The sequence below is a fragment of the Culex quinquefasciatus genome, chromosome 2 (assembly GCF_015732765.1).
Source record: "Culex quinquefasciatus strain JHB chromosome 2, VPISU_Cqui_1.0_pri_paternal, whole genome shotgun sequence".
In the NCBI taxonomy this organism is placed as follows: domain Eukaryota; kingdom Metazoa; phylum Arthropoda; class Insecta; order Diptera; family Culicidae; genus Culex; species Culex quinquefasciatus.
Genome location: NC_051862.1, coordinates 152,143,752 through 152,162,569, shown reverse-complemented (window position 1 = coordinate 152,162,569; position 18,818 = coordinate 152,143,752). Strand labels below are relative to the sequence as shown.

At 42.4% G+C, this 18,818-nt stretch overlaps 2 protein-coding genes and 1 long non-coding RNA gene across 3 annotated transcripts; all 3 read right to left on the bottom strand.

Annotated features, from left to right (window-relative positions):
• Positions 1 to 953: 953 nt before the first annotated feature.
• LOC6041634 (TBC1 domain family member 20) lies at positions 954 to 14,689 on the bottom strand. Its single transcript, XM_038255886.1, has 7 exons — positions 14,231 to 14,689; positions 14,043 to 14,162; positions 2,582 to 2,826; positions 2,320 to 2,513; positions 1,980 to 2,196; positions 1,812 to 1,921; positions 954 to 1,751 (listed from the first exon to the last, which is right to left on the bottom strand). The coding sequence occupies exons 1-7, from the start codon at positions 14,475 to 14,477 to the stop codon at positions 1,526 to 1,528; spliced, it is 1,359 nt and encodes a 452-aa protein (XP_038111814.1). The 5' UTR covers positions 14,478 to 14,689; the 3' UTR covers positions 954 to 1,525.
• Positions 14,690 to 16,801: 2,112 nt separating this feature from the next.
• On the bottom strand, positions 16,802 to 17,243 carry LOC119767903. Its single transcript, XR_005277781.1, has 2 exons — positions 17,100 to 17,243; positions 16,802 to 17,039 (listed from the first exon to the last, which is right to left on the bottom strand). It is a non-coding gene; the product is annotated as an uncharacterized LOC119767903 (long non-coding RNA).
• Positions 17,244 to 17,871: 628 nt separating this feature from the next.
• LOC119766355 lies at positions 17,872 to 18,505 on the bottom strand. The gene is made up of 4 exons (XM_038250845.1): positions 18,458 to 18,505; positions 18,171 to 18,398; positions 17,984 to 18,113; positions 17,872 to 17,923 (listed from the first exon to the last, which is right to left on the bottom strand). The coding sequence occupies exons 1-4, from the start codon at positions 18,459 to 18,461 to the stop codon at positions 17,872 to 17,874; spliced, it is 414 nt and encodes a 137-aa protein (XP_038106773.1). The 5' UTR covers positions 18,462 to 18,505.
• Between the last annotated feature and the right edge of the window lie 313 nt (positions 18,506 to 18,818).

Below are 18,818 nucleotides of genomic sequence, written 5' to 3'. Positions count from 1 at the left end.
TTCAGTTAAAATTTGTATGGAGCTTTCAAAGTTTGCTGAAATTTCAGCAAGTTTTCATTTACTGAAAATTTCAGCCGGGAACCGTGGTGTAGGGGTAAGCGTGATTGCCTCTCACCCAGTCGGCCTGGGTTCGATTTCAGCAAATTTTACTGAATTCAGTAATTATAAATTGGCGTGTATGCATCAGTTTGACTATAACGGGGTCGCAGAACTCGAAAAACAAGAAAATGAAAAAAATAGAAGAACATTTTTTTGTTCGTGATTCGATTGTCCCATACAAACCTTCGGATAATCGAGGCTTCAGATAATCGATTCTGGACTGTTTTATAATTTCACCATTTTTGTTATGTTATGTACAATTTTCCCATGTTATGTACAATTTCCCGAGGAATTTGATAACAATATTTTCATACATAGGCTCTTTGGTCCCGAGACCACTGTGCCGAGACCTTCGAAACAGCATTTTAAGCTTTCATACGACCTTTTTCAAATGGCGCCCCAAACTTCATGCTTCCCCTCGAGTTGAGCCTGCGCAGAAATTTTGTTGGTCGGTGTAATTGAAAGACCTTTCAAATAAGCCTAAAACATCGAAGATCTGATAACCTATTGAAAGTTATGAGCACTTAAGTGTTATTTACACACTGCTGTAAAAAGATAGGTCGTGTAACAAGATAGTACACAAGTGACGATGTACTATATGAATGTGAGGAAGGTACCAACCACCTAAAGGTGCAATAGGTAACGTTTTAGTTTGAACCCCGTTGGTCAAGCCTGCTACGGTGAAGTCGCTGGTCGGCGGTTGGACTCGCAATCCTAAGGCCGTCAGTTCGAATCCTGGGGTGGAAGGTTTCTAGGAGTAAAAAGATGTGTAGATTTGGGCGGGTATTTTTTTTTTCTTTTTTTGTAGTGATATGGAATGAAAAACATGTGATAAATCCTTATTTATTACAGTATTTTTTTTATCCAATAAAACAGTGAGTGAAAGTATTATACATTTTCCATAGATCTTATTCATCAACAGAGTGCGTTGGCTTACATCCTAGTGGTTTAATTTTCACATTTTGTTTCGCTTACAGTTAACAATTTACTTCTTTTTTTTTGTAATCTTAGATAATAATGTGCTTTCACCCAGGAAAACTTACCAAGCCACTTTTTATTCCATGCAAAGCTAATCAACGTACACTTTATGTACACAAGGGTTTGATGAAACTATACAGAATGTGTACGAACTAAATGTGGTTCATTTTCTTTTTATTGCAATGACAAATTTTGGCGAACAAAACGGACCGTTAATTATCTCGCGTGATTTCCATTTGGCCATGTTTAACACTATATGAACATATTTGTTAAAAAATAATCACATTTCTCGTTTAAAACTTTTTTTCTCTCCTCTCCCTTTCTCTCTCTGCGATCGCAAAGTCATGCAAATCCCTTCCTTCCGGTCCAGTTCAGTTCAGTAGCTGCTGGTCAGTGGGCCGCCGGCGACGGACGTGAAAGTCGACGGAATCCGCCGGAACAGCTCGACTCATCTGACCGCCGCCGACAGCGGTATCAGGTGTGCGCGGTAGTAATAGGCACAGAATCCGACCAGGATCGAAAATGCAGTCGTCACAAACACGGACCGCCGCGTCAGCGGTAGGTTCGGGAATAACCGGCCGATGAGCGAGTTGTGGCCCGGCTTGGCGACCCCCTTGTTGTAGGCGGCCTTCCGCCGTTCGCGGTCCCGCTCCTCCTTGAGGCGCTGCTGCTTCCTGGGTTTGGGAGGTTGGTTAAGGGTTTGAAGCGGATTACGAGAATTCAGGTGTACTTACTCTTTGGCAATCATATTCTCCACGTCCTTTTCAATCATTTTGGGTGGATATTTACGGTACAATTCCTCTGCATTCTTCAGCAGGTATTCAAAGGGTAAGTCTTCTGGTAACTAAAATGAAAAATCATTTTAAAAATCGTTACAAATAAATCGTCCAACAACGACCCACCTGCGAGAGCAAGCAGTGCAGCGAGGCCATGTCGCAGTCCTCCTGGAAGATCTCACTCTGTCTGTACAGCACGATCGCCGAGGTCACGTATATAGGCAGAAGAAACTCGGAGGCCAGAAAGTAGTCGTACAGTCGCACCACGGACCGGTACGAGTTTAGGCTGTGGCCAAACCAGGTCAGGTACCACGGGAGGGCGAACAGAGTGCCCACGGTTGAGCTGCGGGAATATGAATAATTTTCCCATTGATAATGCATTACAAAAAATAAAGCAGCCAGCCCCACTGCGTGAACGAAGCACAGTTCACAGAATCTACAGGGGAGGAAGGATGCGTGGACTTACCGTTCGAGAAAGTCACACAGCGACGCACTCTCCTTGCGCACAAGCGGATAGATAAACATTAACCTCCGCTGAGTCGGTTCCATCGTTTCCTGCATGCACTCCACCAGGTGGTTCGTGGACAGGATTTCCATCACGTGGTATGCGACCTCCTCCCCGACCACCAACAGAAATGTGATGGCCACATCGTGATAACCCTGCAAAAAACACATACAAATCGGTTCATTGTATCGGAAAACAAGTTCCCTTCCACAAAACAACAAACCTGATAGTATTTAAGATGCGGATACTTGATGATGACGCGCAGAATCAGCACCGTCAGCTGGTCCTGCAGGGCGACACGCTGCTCGTACGGGATGCCCGGGGGGAAGCGCTTCAGCGAGCGGTTCACGTCCAGCACCACCTGGTTGTACTCGGGGTGGCTGTTGAGCTGCTCGAGCGAGGGCGCCGGATCGACCTGGGTGGGGTCGACGCCGACGAGCAGGGGCCACACCTTGCGGCGGAGGTCATCTATCGAGTTAAAATTTGAGAATAAAAAATTCTATTCAAACATTTGACTTTGAGCATGAGCATTGTTGACACTCCGTTATTATCAGATCAGCTGAAATTAAAAAATGAATCAAAAATGATCAGTGGGAGCCAATCATCCGTTCACGTTTTAACACCTGAAGATTCCTACTTTATTCGTCAATACAGTCGCCTTCCCACGAAGCCTGCAGTTCAACAAAGGTAGGAATGTTAGTCCAATACATGAATTAGATAACTCATCAGATATGGAGTTTGTCGCTCCATTCCTGACAACACAGCATCTCATCCAAGCATCTTGTGAATGATATGCTTCTTTTCTTTCTGTTAGGATATGGTATTGGTTTTCCGATGCCTCCCGAGCTACGATGCTTTGGGGAGGACTATTTAATATAAATCCGTCGCCAAGCCATCCGAGCTGCGATGCTAAGGGAAGGGCTTTTAGTCCAGGCTCCATACAAAAAAAAAGTTTTGTATGGAAATTGTCCACGAGGGGGAGGGGGGTCTGAGATTTCAAAAAGTGTGCACGTAGTTTATGGATATATGCATATAAACTAAATAATGCACGACAGCCTTTACACTACACTACCAAACGAACAATTTAAAAAAAAACTTAACAAATTAAACCATATTTCATTGGCCCGATGAAATTCTCCTTAACCCCCTCCAAATCACAAAAAAACGTTCACTTTTAAAAGTCGCGTGGGTTCCCCGCACTTTTGCAACTAGTAAACAAAGAAAAAAATGTCGTCCCAAAAACAAACACAACTTAAAAGAGCGATAGCAAGCAATCGATCGAGTTCCGAAATTGGTTTAAGTTGAACAGAAGTTGTTCAAAAACTGGCGTCCCGTTTCACCTCAATTTTAATTATGAAAACATTGATAAATAGGATTATTTCAAGTCAAATAAGTCAAAGGATTTTATTTTATTTATATTTTTAAAACTTAACCTGAAATTGACATCAATTTGATTAAACATTTTAAAACTTAGTTGAACAAAAATATAAAATTGTGATTTTTTAATGAAACATTTAAAGTAACAATCGACGGCCGCAATCGACGGCCGGGCAATAAAAGTGAATTTATTTTTGCCATCCATCGTCGTCGTCGCGGGACAAACAAGCAGAACAAAGGGCTAAGTGTGGTGTAGCAACAAGACCAGTGGCAGTGCAGTTGTGTCGATTGCGTATACGCACACTGATTGAAACCGCGCGCGGTGTGCCGAGTGTGCAATTTTTGAAAAAAGAAAACGGGCAAAAAGTTTTAAACTTTTTTGCAAAAAATAAAATAAATTTTATTATTGTGAAATTTGTTGCTAGTAGTGAAACGCTTTTACACACACAGTAGAAGACGTCCTCTTCCGGATATGAAGACCGTTAGGCTTCGAGATAAAAGCCCCGTTACGGTGTCGTGAGAAAACCGGGGCTAGGTCTCGGTAGCCCTTAGGTGGTTCTCCACCCCGAGACTAGGTAGCGCAGCCCTGATAAGGCTGCCTACCGAAAAAGAGGATCGCGAATGGCAAGAAGGCTAGAAATCCGGAACAAACGGCAGAAGCCCATAGAAAAGCAGACCACCGATTGGCGACTCGGCTCCTGGAACTGCAGGTCTTTGAATTTCTTGGGTTTCGAATTCGCCTTAGCGAAGGAGTTGCAACCTCGCAACTTCGATGTTGTGGCACTGCAGGAGGTGTGCTTGGAGGAGGAGCAGGTGCTCGACTGGCCAGGTCGGCAGACCAATTCCCGTTTTTTCCTGAGCGGCGGCAAGGACAAGAAGCTGGGTACCGGCTTTATCGTGCGGGGCAAGATGCAGGATCGCGTGTTCGGCTTCACGGCGATCAGCGAGCGGATGTAAGTTGAGGATAAGAGGCCGTTTCTTCAACTACAGCATCATCAACGTGCACTGCCCCCACGAAGAAAAGACCGATGATGAGAAGGAAGCATTCTACGCGACGCTGGAGGAGGTGTACGACGGCTGTCCGCGGCAGGATGTAAAGATCATCATTGGGGACATGAACGCTCGGTTCGGAAGGGAGGAAATGTTTCGACCGACAATAGGCCCAGAAAGTCTACATGCGGTCACGAACGACAACGGCCAACGCTGCATCGACTTTGCAGCCTCCCGTGGAATGGTGGTCAGGAGCACCTACTTTCCTCGCAAGGACATCCACAAAGCCACCTGGACATCACCTGACCAACGGACGAAAACGCAAATCGACCACGTCCTGATCGACGGCCGATTCTTCTCGGACGTAACGCACGTGCGCACCTTTCGCGGTGCGAATATTGACTCGGACCACTACCTAGTTGGAGTTGACATGCGCTCAAAGCTGTCGACGGTGTTTAACCAACGCCGAAGCCGGCGGGCCCCTTCGTTCAACACCGCATGTCTCCAGAACGGGGAAGTGGCCCACAGTTACGCGCAGCAGCTGGAAGCGAATCTGCCAGGTGAGGAGGAACTTGGCGCAGTCTCGCTCGAAGATGGTTGGAGCCGTATTCGCTCAGCCATCGGCAGTGCAGCGGAAGCCACACTGGGTAGTGCGATCCGAGTCAGCCGAAACGATTGGTACGACGACGAGTGCCAACGGATTACCGCCGAGAAGAAGGCAGCTTACGACAGGAAGCTGCACAAGGCGACGAGAGGGAACGTGGAACGATACCGGCAGGCTCGGAATCGGCAAGTCGCGGTTTTCAAGCTCAAGAAGCGCCAGCAGGAAGACCGGGATTGCGCAGAAATGGAGCAGCTGTTCCGAGCTAACGAAACGCGGAAGTTTTACGAGAAGGTGAACCGGTCCCGCAAAGGCTTCGTGCCGCGAGCCGACGTGTGCAGGGACAGCGGTGGAAACCTGATCGTAAACAAGAGCGAGGTGCTGGACAGGTGGAAGCAGTACTTCAACGAGCACCTCAACGGCGATGAAGCGAACGGAGACGGCGATGGAGTCAACCTTGGAGCGCCCGCAGCTGATGAACAGTTCCCAGCACCTGATCTGGAGACGGTGAAGAGGGAGATCAGGAAGCTGAAGAACAACAGAGCTGCCGGAAAGGATCGGTTACCCGGTGAGCTCTTCAAATATGGAGGAGAGAAACTGGCGAGGGCGCTTCACTGCGTGATTTCCCAGATCTGGGAGGAGGAGAAGCTACCGGAGGAATGGATGGATGGTGTCGTGTGCCCCATCTACAAAAAGGGCGATAAGCTGGACTGCGGCAACTACCGCGGCATTACGCTTATCAACGCGGCCTACAAAATCCTCTCCCAGATCCTCTGCCGTCAGCTGTCACCCCACGCAAGGAGGTTCGTGGGGCCCTACCAAGCGGGCTTCACTGGCGCGCGCGCCACCACGGACCAAATATTTTGTCTCCGACAGATCCTCGAGAAATGTCGTGAGTACAACGTGCCCACACATCACATCTTCATCGACTTCAAGGCGGCCTATGATACAGTCGACCGCGAGCAGCTATGGCAGATTATGCACGAGAACGGATTCCCGGATAAACTGACTCGGCTGATCAAGGCTACCTTGGATGGTGTGATGTGTCACGTGCGTGTTTCGGGGGAATTAGCGGAACCCTTTGGATCACGCCGAGGGCTGCGGCAAGGTGATGGCTTATCCTGTGCGCTGTTCAACATCGTCCTTGAGGGCATTATTCGAAGGGCGGGCATCGAAACGAGTGGCACGATTATGAACAAGTCCTACCAGTTGCTTGCTTTTGCCGATGACATCGACATTGTGGCAAGAAACCTGGAGACGGTGATGGACGTCTACACCCGACTGAAGGTACAAGCAAGGCGTGTAGGACTTGGCATGCATACGACGAAGACGAAGTACATGAGAGGAAGGGGCTCGAAGGATGTCGGCCCCCCAAGTCTCACCCCTCTAACTGTGGATGGTGATGAGTTGGAGGAGATGAGCGAGTTCGTGTACTTGGGATCGCTGGTAACCGCCGACAACGACACCAGCAAAGAGATCCGGACTCGTATTTTTGCTGGGAATCGTGCGTACTTCGGATTACGGAAAACTCTCACTTCGGATCGAGTGCAACGCCGCACGAAGCTGACGATGTACAGAACACTGATCAGACCGGTAGTCCTCTATGGCCACGAGACCTGGACGATGCGGCAGGAGGACGAACGTGCCCTTGGAGTTTTCGAACGGAAGGTGCTACGAACGATCTACGGTGGAGTGCAGGTGTCTGACGGAGTGTGGCGACGACGCATGAACCACGAACTGCACGCGTTTCTTGAAGAACCGACCATCGCCACCCAGGCGAAAATCGGGAGGCTCAGGTGGGCCGGCCATGTCGCCCGAATGGACGAAGGCCAGCCTGTCAGACTGCTATTTGACCGCGCTGAACCAGCTGGCGGAACAGGCAGAAGAGCAGGGAAACCGCGCGCACGGTGGGGAGATCAAGTGAATGGTGATATCCGGAAGATCTGTAACCTGGGAAATTGGAGAGTAGCAGCACAAGACCGAGAAAGATGGAAGCGTCTTCTTGCTACAGCACGCGTACCTGGTGCGCTATGCTGATTGGTATGGTATGTATTTAAAGTAACAAACAAACTAGAGGTGGACAAAAAAGAGCGAACTGTTCAAAGAGCCGGTACACTAAAAAGAGCGAACGAGCCATCGCTCACAAAAAAGAACCGCGGTTCTTTTTGAAACTCTGGTCTTTTAAAAGAACCGTTCCAAGATGGAATTTTTTTAACCTGAGTTTTTTTTTATTTCTAAATAGATATATCAGGCCAAGGATTGATACCTAAGAGCATGCAATGGCACTGACCTTGTTGCGTGCTCTTCGGTTGACGTCCACGTAAGGAACATCCTGGAAGGAGCGCAACTAACTACATCCGTAGTTCTGTTTGATCATCCGAATTATCTTGATCAGAACAGTATAGCTCTAGTTCCTTGCGAGTGTCCTATTTTCTTACCTCCACGTTGGCTTGGTTTTCATGATGACCTAGCTGGTGGCCTGTGGAAACGGATCGTAAACCTTTGACCACCGCGGGTCAGAGTCGAGACGGCTAAAAGAAAGGGGCGCGACAATGTGGGAAAGGGAAGTAATTTGTGATTGTAGACGGTATTGTTTTGATTCGCAGTATGTTGAGTCAACTGCTGTGGATGTACCTGAAACATCGCACAACGGGGTTTCTCTTCTTTTCATTCTCAGCTACCACCTATCTCCTATTTTTTATTTTGCTCTTCTGATTCCCAGTTCTTCACTGATTCTTCTATTTAATATCCATCATTTGATTTTGATTTTACTAACTTTTGATTCTCTTATCTCTCAAAGTTTTTCCACTCTTTTTTTACCAACTGATACTGCTGTAACAAACTTTGTTTTGTTCTTTTTTTTTTCCTTAAAAATATACTTTTCTTGTACTAGTAATATCAAGTCTATTTATCATTTGCCTAATTTGATTTTATTTCGAATTTATTTATTTAAATAATTCTTTATCAGTCCTATAAATTAGCATTACTATAATCTAAGTTTTTTTTTGTATCTCTATTTATTACCTATTGTCTAATTTTACATCTAATACATCTAGCTTCTCATTTTTATTCTTTAAAATACGCTCATCATTCTATTACTATTGATTCTTGATTTTTATAAAATAAATTCTCTTTTACTGTCTATTGTTTTCAATCTTCACCCTTTTTTCAAACAAGTGAGGTTTGAGCCCTTACTCAATTTATGGAATGGTTAAAGGATTAACACAAATATTACTTTTGTTTTTCTGGTAAACTTTTATAACATGCTTAGGACCAAAAATTGTAACAAAACACCGCGACAAAAGAAAAAGCAACATATAAACACGACTCAACACTAGGAAAGATTTCAGGAGAAAGCAATACACAGTAAAATAACAACTAGTTTTTGAATTCAAACTAAAAATAAAACAGTTTTTGCTATAATGAACGTTGATAGGCACACTTTAAATGGTTAGGCGCTTATACTTACATCAAACCCTACGTAATGTACCACCCCCGGCCGAGTTAAAATGCGTAACCGGAAAAGAAGGTGTGCATGCCTGGCACGAACACTCAAAGCGTGTTCTAGCGTGCTGCTCGTACTGACTCAGAGCAAGGGTGAGATGTAGGTGTAAGGGCAGTGCGTGTTCGTCGGGAACCTGGTGCATAAGATCGGTCAAGGCCCGTTCTTACACTGAAAATTGCGAATTGCGAATTTCTAAATAGATATAATTCATAGTATAATTATTTTAATACTACAAATTGGATCCTAAAATTAAGCTTAAATTTGTGATATTGTTGTTCACACCGATAAAGCTTATTTTTCTGAGTACAATGGCCCTTTGAACGACCGCAAAGGATTTAAAATGGATTTTTAATTCAATTTAAAAAAAAAATCACGGGTTTTCTTGGCAGAAAAGGTCCTACTTGACAGCTCGTTCCAAGGGAACCATAGTTGGTCCATCGAAAAAATGTTGTCTTGTCAATATTATTTTTTGCATTAAAATAAAAAAAAGTGATCAGAAATGGTTTTTAATCGTGTTTTTTACCGTTATACATAATAGTTGACATAGGGCTTTAGTACCCAATTGTAATATTGAAATAAAAAGCAGGTTAAAGAGCTGCTATTGCCCGACTTTTTGAAAGCTAAATAGACATTTTTCATGGGGTTCAATTGCAACTTTCTCATCAATATTCATTGAAATACTTTTAGTAGCATTTATGGCCTTATCTGTACACTACTAAAAAGTTTTCAAACCCTTATTTTCAGTTACCTAGTTTTCTTTGTAATTACTCCAAATTTAAAGATATATGATTTATTTAAGTATAGAGCAATTCCAGCCCAAAACAGGAATTTTTTAGGATTTTTTTTCTCGACCCTCTCCGATTTCAATTAAACTTTGTTGGCATGTTATCCTACGCTTATATAAGCAATTTTTGTGTATATGGAGCCAGTTTCACTCGATAATGACATTTGAGAAGTGCGTAAGTGTTTTAAATATTTTTTTATTTCGTAATTTAAATATTGCTGTATCTCGAAGCCGTTGCATCGTATCAAAAAGTGGTCAAAGACAAACTTGTAGGAAATTTGACGGGCTTTCCGAAAAAAATACACTGAAAGAAAAAAACAAGCCACTTTCATGAGATTTTTTGATTTTTAAGTTCAAAAGTCAAATTTGAAGGTGAGCCCACGATTTTTTTTCGTTCAAAATTTTTGTGAAAATAGCCTAAGATGTTACAAAAAGACTGCTAAGCCGAAAACAGCCATATGTTACAAAAAGACTCACGAAAAATGCAGGATGGAGCAACTCTCCTAAATAAATACAAAAATCATTTACTGAAACTGTATTTTTTTTCAAAAGTGCTCTAAACATCAAGATTTTCAAAAACCGAACACGAGAGTCGATTCTCCAGACAATTTTACATAAAAGTCTCCATATTGACCACTGTCCTAAGGCCAATCCTTGTGAAGTTACAGTGGTTTTAAAAATAAAAATGTTGAAAAAATAGGTTTTTTGATGGTTTTTGGCAATTTCTATATGACAGAATTGATTTTTCAGTCTCGAAAATATTTTTACCGGAAAGCTCGTCCAATTTCCCATAAGATTGTCTTTGTACAACGGTAAAAAAACAATATAAACCCATTTCTGATATTAATTTTTTTTTATTTTAATGCAAACAAAAAAATTACAAGACAACATTTTTTCGAAGTCATTTTTTTTTTTGAAAATGATTTAAAAATTCAGTTTAAATGCTGCGGTCGTACAAAGGGTCTTTGTACTCAGAAAAATGACCGTTATCGTTGTGTACAATAATATCACAAATTTGAGCATAATTTAAGGACCCAATTATGCGTTGAAGTTTAACGGTGGAACAAACCAGACTTGGTGTTGTTTTTGATGAATTTCCGAACAAAGTACCTGATTTTATGTGTTTTTAACTAAACTTAAAAATATTAAAAAGTCAAAATTGTTCAAAAATTACATGGGGCAATTATGCGTAGAACGGCAGTTATGTGCTCATAACTTTTAATATGATTATCAAATCTTCGATGTTTTAGGCTCATTGGAAAGGTCTTTCAATTATCTTACTAAAGACGGTTCGCATGATGGACTTTTTCATCGAAATAACAAAGATCCTCCAAAAAGTGTTAAAATGATACTTAAGTGCTAATAACTTTTGAAAGAGTTTTCAATATCTTATGCACATTGGAAAGGTCTTTCAAATATCTTTCTAAAAATATGTTTATACAATATATATTATATATTATACATGTTTTCTTACCAAAATCACCCTTTTTACAAACATTAGCGGAACTCGCTTTTAAGCATAACTTTTGAACTACTTTTATAAACTTCCTAATATTAACTAGGGTCTTATAGGACCCCAAGACGGATCGAATGAGTCCAAAACGGTCCAAATCTGTTCAGCAAGTCCGGAGATAACTGAGTGCATGTTATTTTGGTGCACGGACTCACATCCGGACACACGCACAGACATTTGCTCAGAATTTGATTCTGAGTCGATTTGTATACGTCAGGGTGGGTCTAGAAGGTCGAATTAATTCAATTCAATTGTGTTTTTATTAGAATTTAACAGTTCTGCTCCAGGATGTTACATTTGCAATTCAGAGATTTGGAGAGCCTTTCAACTGAGATCAATTCATATCACTCAAAATAATGTTCACCACAATGTTGCATGAAAATATATGTGGTTATTTTCCATATGGATGTTCATGCCAAATCTACGTGAACCTCTGGTGGCTAGGCTGTATGCATTTTCAAATATACCAATACAGTCATACCCCACATCACAAGAATGTCACGTTACGGTTGCAGTAAATTCAAATGATGAAACTAATACCGTCAACTGGGGTGAATTGGGACAGCAGTTTTAACCATGTTAGAGCACAATATTTTGATTTTTCTTGTTGGTTTCGGATAGAACAGACTCAGATCAACAAAATGTGTACATCCTTTTCCAAATTTAAAACCTTTAAGTGCTCTAAACACTGCTGTCCCTATTCAGACTGTAGTCCCGATTGACCCCAGATGGCGGTACTTACTATTTTACGCTAATATTTTACTCCGACAAAAATACCGCAAGCAGAGAAACGATTAGAGTTCCAAATTTTACGAGAAAAAAAACCGAAACCATGTTCAGTTGATGAGAATCAGCAGCAAACTGACCGGCTGGAGACTTGCACGCCCAGCTAGAAATTTTCAGACAGGAATTCCATGCACCATCCCAACCATACCAACTTACACTAACAATTTCACCACAATGTTGCATGAAAAGGTGTATGGATTTTTTCCATACCAGTTTCCATGCGGGTGTTGCATGATTATCATGCAAACCAACAAGCAGCTGACTGCAAGCCACGCCTCCAAATTTTCAGGCATGAATTTCACGTGACATTTAGTTGTGTGAGTGTATGCTGCGTGAAAATCAAGAAGAAATTAAATGAATGCATAGCGATTGTTGCATGACTCATGTAAAACAATGTTTTGGGACAAAAATTGGCTGCCACAGGAATTTTCATGCATCTATGTGGTGGAAGGTTTTTTGAGTGGCCTATACTGCCGTTCTACGCATAATTGTCCCATGTTCAAAAAAGTGCAACTGAGAAAAACGCGATTGAAATTTTTCGACCGATTTCTGTGTTTCTACGCATAATTGTCCCGTGGGTTCCTTTTCACCCTATGTGTCCCTAATCGCCCCAGTTAGCAGTTTATCACCCTTATTTGTGATTATCTTGCTATACAACAGGTAAACAAGATACAATACTTAGTAAAACTGATGATTTCGCGAAAGAAAATACTTGGTAGGACAATTATGCGTAGAAGTACAACGATGGGACAAACAGACTTGGTGTTGTTTTTGATAAGTTTCCGAACAAAGTAGCAGATTTTATGTGTTTTTCTTAAAATACACATCAAACTAAACTTAAAAATGTCATAAAGTCAAAATCATCCAAAACTGACATGGGACAATTATGCGTAGAACGGCAGTATAGGCCTTTGCAGGGAGGGTACATATTTCTACGTTTAGATTTTGCGAGCTGGGTGCTCTTTTAGGGAAAATAAATTTTGAGAAAAAACCCTAGATCTATGAAGGTCGAATAAGGAAGTTCATTTTTCGAGTGATTTTATTGCCTTTCCTCAGTAAGGTGAGGAAGGCAAAAAGTTTAATAGTTTGAACCAAAAAGTATTTTTTAATGCTATTGGACCAGATTTTTAATATTTCGAGTTTTCAAATGCAGTTTTAAAGAAAATACTGTAGTTTCAAAGTTTGTTGCAGTCGAGAAAAAGGAAGATAGCAAGCTAACTATCTAGTTCAGGAATGTAACGCGAAAATACGTATTCTCCGAGTCACGGTTATTGAAGCTCTATCTGCTAGTATAGAAAACTAATAATGCAACAATCTAGATAAGAGCATTTTGTTGCAAACGTGTTAACAAAATTTTGAGTTTTTATCTATTTGTTTTGTAATTTGTTGATTTATTGGGTACGATAACTTGTTAGTTAACACTTTTGATCAGGTTAAGGAAGACAATTTAGGCAATAAGAAAATTACAAAAGATCCAAAATAAACTTGACAAAGTACTCTAACTCTCTCTTAAATCTTTTTAATTTGTTTACAAAATCTAAATGTTTTATCTTAAAGCCTTTAAAAATTTAACATAATCCAGTTTCAAAATAAAATATACACCAAATGACTCAAAAAAAATGAGTCACCCCGACAGCTCATTCTTGTTCAACCTTTGACCCCCCTCTGGCTCTTCAACCGTCCCAAATCGCTCTTCAACCACTCCGGCCACTCAATTTGATAACAGGGCCGCTCGGGGCCTTTACATAATTGCGCGCTTGTTTTTATATTTCGACTGACCACTTCGTTTCGCGTCAGTGACCCGCGCGCATCAAGCAATTAAACACATTCGAACTCGTCCAAAATAACAGCAATAAAAAAAAACTGCATTGCAATCTCCTCCTACAACACGTCTGTTTTGGAGCTGCTGCTGCTTTTTTCGCACACCTCCCTCCCTCCACGAAAGAAGCACTTTCTCTGCGTCTGCTGTTTTTTTTTTTTTTTTTTTTTTTGGCGTGGAGGAGGTGGGATGAGGAGGCGCTCAAGACAGCTCAATATCGAAGACAAGAAACGTCCTTCAAAGAAGGCAAACAAAAAGGTGGTTTCACATGGACGATTGTTGAGGGTTGGGGTGGTGGCGGGTACATACCGTTAATGAGACCATACTCGGATTTCGCAAACTTCCTCCACTCGTCCTGCGTTGTCGCGGAATCGTCCAAAGCGTTTTCGATTTTGATACGTTTCAATTTTTCTTCGTGATTTTCAGGAACTAAAAGCGGAAAAAGTGAAAGGAATTAATAAAGCTTAACTTTAGTCCATAAGTTCTTGACCCCGTACACTTTTCAAAGCTGAGCTCGGTCGGTTCGTCCGACCTCCGGTGGTTGTTGGGCTGCACCAGGGCAACATTCTTCCCGTAGGGTGACGTCGGCGACGGCGATTCCCGAATGTCCTCAACCAACCGACTGTTTTCATCGCAAAACTCCGTAAAGCTACGGTCCGCCTCGAACGAGGTCAGCGATTTGCTGTTGTGGTCCGTCATCGAGTTGCTGGTGACGCTGGAATCGAGCTGTTCAACCTTCTCCATCCTTCATACCAACAAATACTTCACACGGGGAAGGCTTCAAGCAGATAGCATTCCCGGCGAACGGTGGACGCAAAAAACAAGTACACGGATTGATTATCGATTTTTCCGCGGACAAACGAAGACGACGGCGGTGGCGGCAGCGGTGACGATGTTTGCCATTCGAACTGTGAACTCTCGGGCTGATTCAAAACAACACTCGCGTAAAATGATTCAATCAAAACACTTTGACAGCTGCTGGAATTTTGTACTAAAAGTTGGATGAAGTTTGTACTAAAATATGCACGGTTGAAGGAAGTTGTGCGAGAGGATCTTGAAATAACTAAATGTGGTCTTAAAATTGTCAGTAACTTAATGGCTTCATCCATAAAGTACGTCACGTTAAAACCTGCCAAAATTTACCCCCCCCCCCCTCCCCCCTTTGTCACGCTTTCCCTATACTTATAACACGCAATGTCACACTTTCTCAGACCCCCCCCCCGTCACCCTCCCCCCCCTGGAGCGTGACATACTTTATGGATGACGCCTAACCACCCAGTCACGACGATCTAGCAGGATTCTAGCAGAGTTCTCACAGAGCTGGATATTCTTACAGCATTCTAGCAGAACTGTTCCACCGTTCTAGCAGGATTCTGGCAGAACAAGCTCTGCTAGAATATTTCGTGACTGGGCACGGACGAACGAACATGACACCAGAACACCACCAGGAACACATTTTCTTCAAATGAATTATTTTTATGAATCTATGATTCAAAACACCACATTTCGATGCAAACATTTCAAAAAGCATCATGTACAAACCACAGACAAACAGACGGGACACTCGAGTGCCGAACCATCGTCCTTATCCGGTTATTTCAAATGCAAATTTGTTTCGGCATCCACTCACCCGGCGCTGATGACGCTGCTGTCGTGACAGCTCACCCGTCTTTTCTCAGTGTGTGTGATGTGTGTTTTTAAGTTGAGCGTGAGCACGTGTGAGGCAGCAGATGAAAACAAAACAATTATGATGGAATTCAGGAATTTTAACGGTGATCCACAATCCAGGCTTTGCTGGACAAGATTGGGGCAGTCTTGGCCAGGGTCATACGAGCGGCTGACTAGCGAGGACATACCTTTTGCCCCACTATTAACCCGGGGGCCTCCTCAACAGCCCGCCGATGTTGAGGCAGCTGCTGAGGCGCCCGTTACTGTGGAGGAAGCCGGATCCTATGTTGGAGTCATCTCCTTCGGAGCAACCTGCTTATCCTTCGTGGACTGCTGCTGGTCGTCCTTTTTACGACGTTGGGTCGATCGTGGGCGACACGTTCCCCGCGGATGTCTTTGTCTGTGGTACAATCATTGACGTCCTAGTAGGCAATCAATGATTAATGACGACGATTTCCATAACTTTGCAAGGCAATATATTTTGATGATAAAATCAAAAAATTGAAATTGTTCTTTTTGAATGCGACTGTTAATATTTTTGTATTCGATATATCCCGGCCGAATTTCAAAATGCAGAATCTTGATTTAGTTTTTTGGTCGAAATGGATCCTCGAGTTAAAAAAAGATGTAGGGAAACTGCATCTAATTCCAGCGTGCATCCAATGTTGCCATATCAGCACTTTGACGTTCAATTACAGCTCATTAAACGCATTTTTTTTTTTTTTTGATAAATAGTTTAATAGGAAGTGAGCAAGCAAGTTTCTATAAACAGTTTTCCAAAATAAGTTGTTTAAATAGTGAAAATCGGCAAATTGGATGGAGCGAGTGCTTAACCTCCCAAGTAACCAAACAGCACTAAAACAGGAAATTATTCAGCACTATAAGCGCATTTAGTGCAACGCATAACAGCTAAACAGTTTTCAAAATTGCACCAAAAGCGCTTTTACAACCGATTTGCAGCTGTTTTTGGACTTTATATTTCTGTTTTACAGCTGGGCCCCTACTGTTGGCGATCCAACCCTGCACAATTGTCATTAATGTCAAAAAAAAAATGAGAGGAGCAAAAATATTTTCTCTCTCTTCCTTTCTCCTCCACCTGTCTGTTCTATTTTGGTTTGTTTGTTACCACTTTACCGACGCTCAGCTGACCGGAGGTGAATCATTTTATTTGATTGATTTTGCTTTGTTGGGGATTTGATGCCAGATGATGGAAGTGTTCGTCGATGTTTACTGGATGGTTCCTGTACCCGTATCGTCACGCCTGTTTGGGAAATGTTTTGTTGACGAGATTGAACAGCTTCAGATACTGTTACATTTTCTGAAAACCTCTTTCAAATTGTCTCCCTAGAAAGCCTGGAGTCAATTAATCTTTTAATTTCGGAGAAAAACATGCGTAACTCTTAGTTTGACTTATGTACTTTTATTGATCTTATTTAATCATTTGTTCATCGAAATTTCCTATACCTGAACCTTCAGCCGGAGCACCGCAAGCCCATCAAGTCTGCATTCCAACGTTCAATTCCGGTCAAGTCTGCAGCAGCTGCAGCCTTGAAATTGAAAATGCACCTGCCAATTGCTGATGGTCCGGAACGGCCGCTGTTTTCCACGTTGGATGGCAAATACATTGTTTGATGCATCCTGAAATATATTTGTTTATTAATAGATGATTCTTAAGTAATAATCTTATGCTATACTCACGAAAGTTAGAAGAAAAACAGGCTCCAGCCTCGCCTCCAGCAGTAATTTACCCGAATCCAAATTTTCATCACCATGATTATTTTGGTTTTGTTGATCTATAGCAGTGACGGAGTGAGCGAGAGTTTTTTACCGTTTTGTTTTTCTTTCTCAGTCGCAATCTTTCACTCTCGGTCAACACGACAGACAGTGTTGCCAGTTTTTTGACAATTTACAACAGTGTTGCTAGTGGCAGCTGGTAATCAGCTCTAAAACGGCTGTTACACACAAAGAAAAAATACTCTAAATTTAAAAAGATCGTTCGTTGGATTAAAAGTTCGCGTTGGTGAATATTCGTAGAAAGTTCAAACTTATTAATTTAAAAGTTGGAAAGTTTTTGATACTACCATGCACTTCTGGAACAAAATCGTTGTATCGGTAAAAGTTTTTTACTTTTATTATAAGAAGAAACTTTTTATGGTAACAATAAATAACATTCAACATTACAGTGATGATTTTCGAAAAATGTGATGGATTTTATTTCTATTTTTATTTTAATATTAAAACTGCTGCTTATGCTGCTTAACATCGCGGCCTACATTTTGGAGCGCGATAGCGATGTAGAGAACAGGGTGGTCTCGTTGCCGGCCATCATCAGGACAGGCTTGGAGGAGTTGGCCATTGGGTGTTAATTCGGGAAGGTGAGTCGACGTTTTCCGACTGGGAAGTGAAGCGCCTGAACCGATAGTTTCCGATCACATCGTCCTCCTTCGAGAATGGCACAGATGTTGCCAGTTCATCCGGCCGAAGCTGCGCCGTCGCGAGTTGAGAGTTTGCGGGCGGAGTTGCTGAAAGAGTTTGAAAGTAAATTAAATTGGCTAGACACTGAACACATTCTCAATACTCACCGGTGACTTCTTCGGTATTCCAGGTAGATGTTCTTGATCAGGTTCGTCGGATATCGCTCCAACCTCTGGAAGTAATCCGAGTACGACAGCTTCAGGACCTGTGGCTTTCGTACAGACGGTTCTTCCAGGACTGGTGCAAACTGTTCTTCCGGATGTTTATGTAATACTCGTCATACATGTCCCGCACCGAGAAATGGACTGCGGATCCTCAGGACATCCCACACTGTCCCGTCATCACTTCCGGCACATAATGCTGCTGATGGTCGTAAACCGCCGGCACCGATTGCAAAATCCGCGCTGACCACCTCCGATCGCTTCTCGTCGTTTCCCTCTTCCGTCGGATCCTTATCCTCACCGCTAAATTTAACTTTATCGAATACAACCGGTGCAAATTCACATCCGCATAAACGGCGTCCTACAAAAACAAACAAAATCAAACACAAACGCCACCAAACACCCAAGCTTCCTTCTTACCCATTTCGGTCGTGAAACAGCTGCAGATCCGGCAGGAAGCTGGCCTCATCCTTTGAAAACCAACTTTCCTAATCCCTAACCTTGTTCCGCACCATCCTCCTTCGAAGGTATCCGCGTACAAGTCCTGGCTGCGGACGCGTTCTGTTTTGATTGACGTCGTGGACCACCACTCACTAACCACCGGAATCACCTGAACGTTTGTTTACATTTTGGACTTAGACGTACACGGTTTCACGAGAACGACAAAATGAAAGAAATTATACAGTCGAATTAAAAGTTAAAACTTTTAAATAAGTTAGCAATGAGATTTTCAAAAACTGTAGCAGTAAAAGTTTTCATTTTCAAAACAAGAAAAAAACTT